The sequence below is a fragment of the Trypanosoma theileri genome (genome assembly GCF_002087225.1).
Source record: "Trypanosoma theileri isolate Edinburgh chromosome Unknown TM35_Tth_92_V1, whole genome shotgun sequence".
In the NCBI taxonomy this organism is placed as follows: domain Eukaryota; phylum Euglenozoa; class Kinetoplastea; order Trypanosomatida; family Trypanosomatidae; genus Trypanosoma; species Trypanosoma theileri.
The window spans coordinates 1690-2330 of record NW_021639934.1 but is presented as its reverse complement, the minus strand read 5'-3'; the positions used below and the strand labels follow the sequence as shown (position 1 = coordinate 2330).

The following is a 641-nucleotide window of genomic DNA, read 5'->3' as shown; positions in this document are numbered from 1 at the left end:
TCCCAGTTGAGTTGCTTTAAACGAGAAAGAAAACTCCGTTTCTGATGCTGCTACACCGTCTGTTGTATCTTGTGGCTTTGCTTCTAAGCGTGGCATGTGTCTGTGGTGCGGCTGAAGAGGCAAAAGCTGCGCAGGGGCTTCATCCTGATGCTGCTGATTCTAGCAGTACTTGTGATGACCCTAAAAAAGCTGAAGGTGCTTGTGCTCCTCGTTTATCTGCTGAACTTCCTGCAGCTCGACATGAGCCTGGGGAGAGTGGTCACGTTGCCACTGAAAATCTCGTTCCAGATAGTCCTCCTGGTCCCGTCACTACCCTGCGGGGAAGTGATAGTGAACCGCNGTAAATTGGGCTAATCGTTAATATCTGTTTTGTTTGCTTGTGGTTGTCTGTGGTCTTTTTTTTATCTTTGCTTTCTCCTGCGTTGTTATGATGATCTCTTTCTTGAAGAGTGAAACATAATAATTACAGTTACAAATTTGTATTTATAATTGCGTGTGAACTCGATCACATCCATGGCTTGGTGTCTTTTTATTGTCGCTGGGTCCGTAGATCGTACCATTAATGTTTTTTTGTTCTACGTGTTTGTGTTGTGGCGCTTTATTGTTCTCTTTAGTCTTTGTGCGCGTTGCTTTGTCTTGTG

At 44.4% G+C, this 641-nt stretch overlaps 1 protein-coding gene across 1 annotated transcript; it reads left to right on the top strand.

The window, feature by feature from the left end:
* Positions 1-44: 44 nt before the first annotated feature.
* TM35_000921000 (uncharacterized protein) lies at positions 45-344 on the top strand (the record flags this gene model as incomplete). Its single annotated transcript, XM_029031494.1, has 1 exon — positions 45-344. The coding sequence occupies one exon, from the start codon at positions 45-47 to the stop codon at positions 342-344; it is 300 nt and encodes a 99-aa protein (XP_028877200.1).
* Between the last annotated feature and the right edge of the window lie 297 nt (positions 345-641).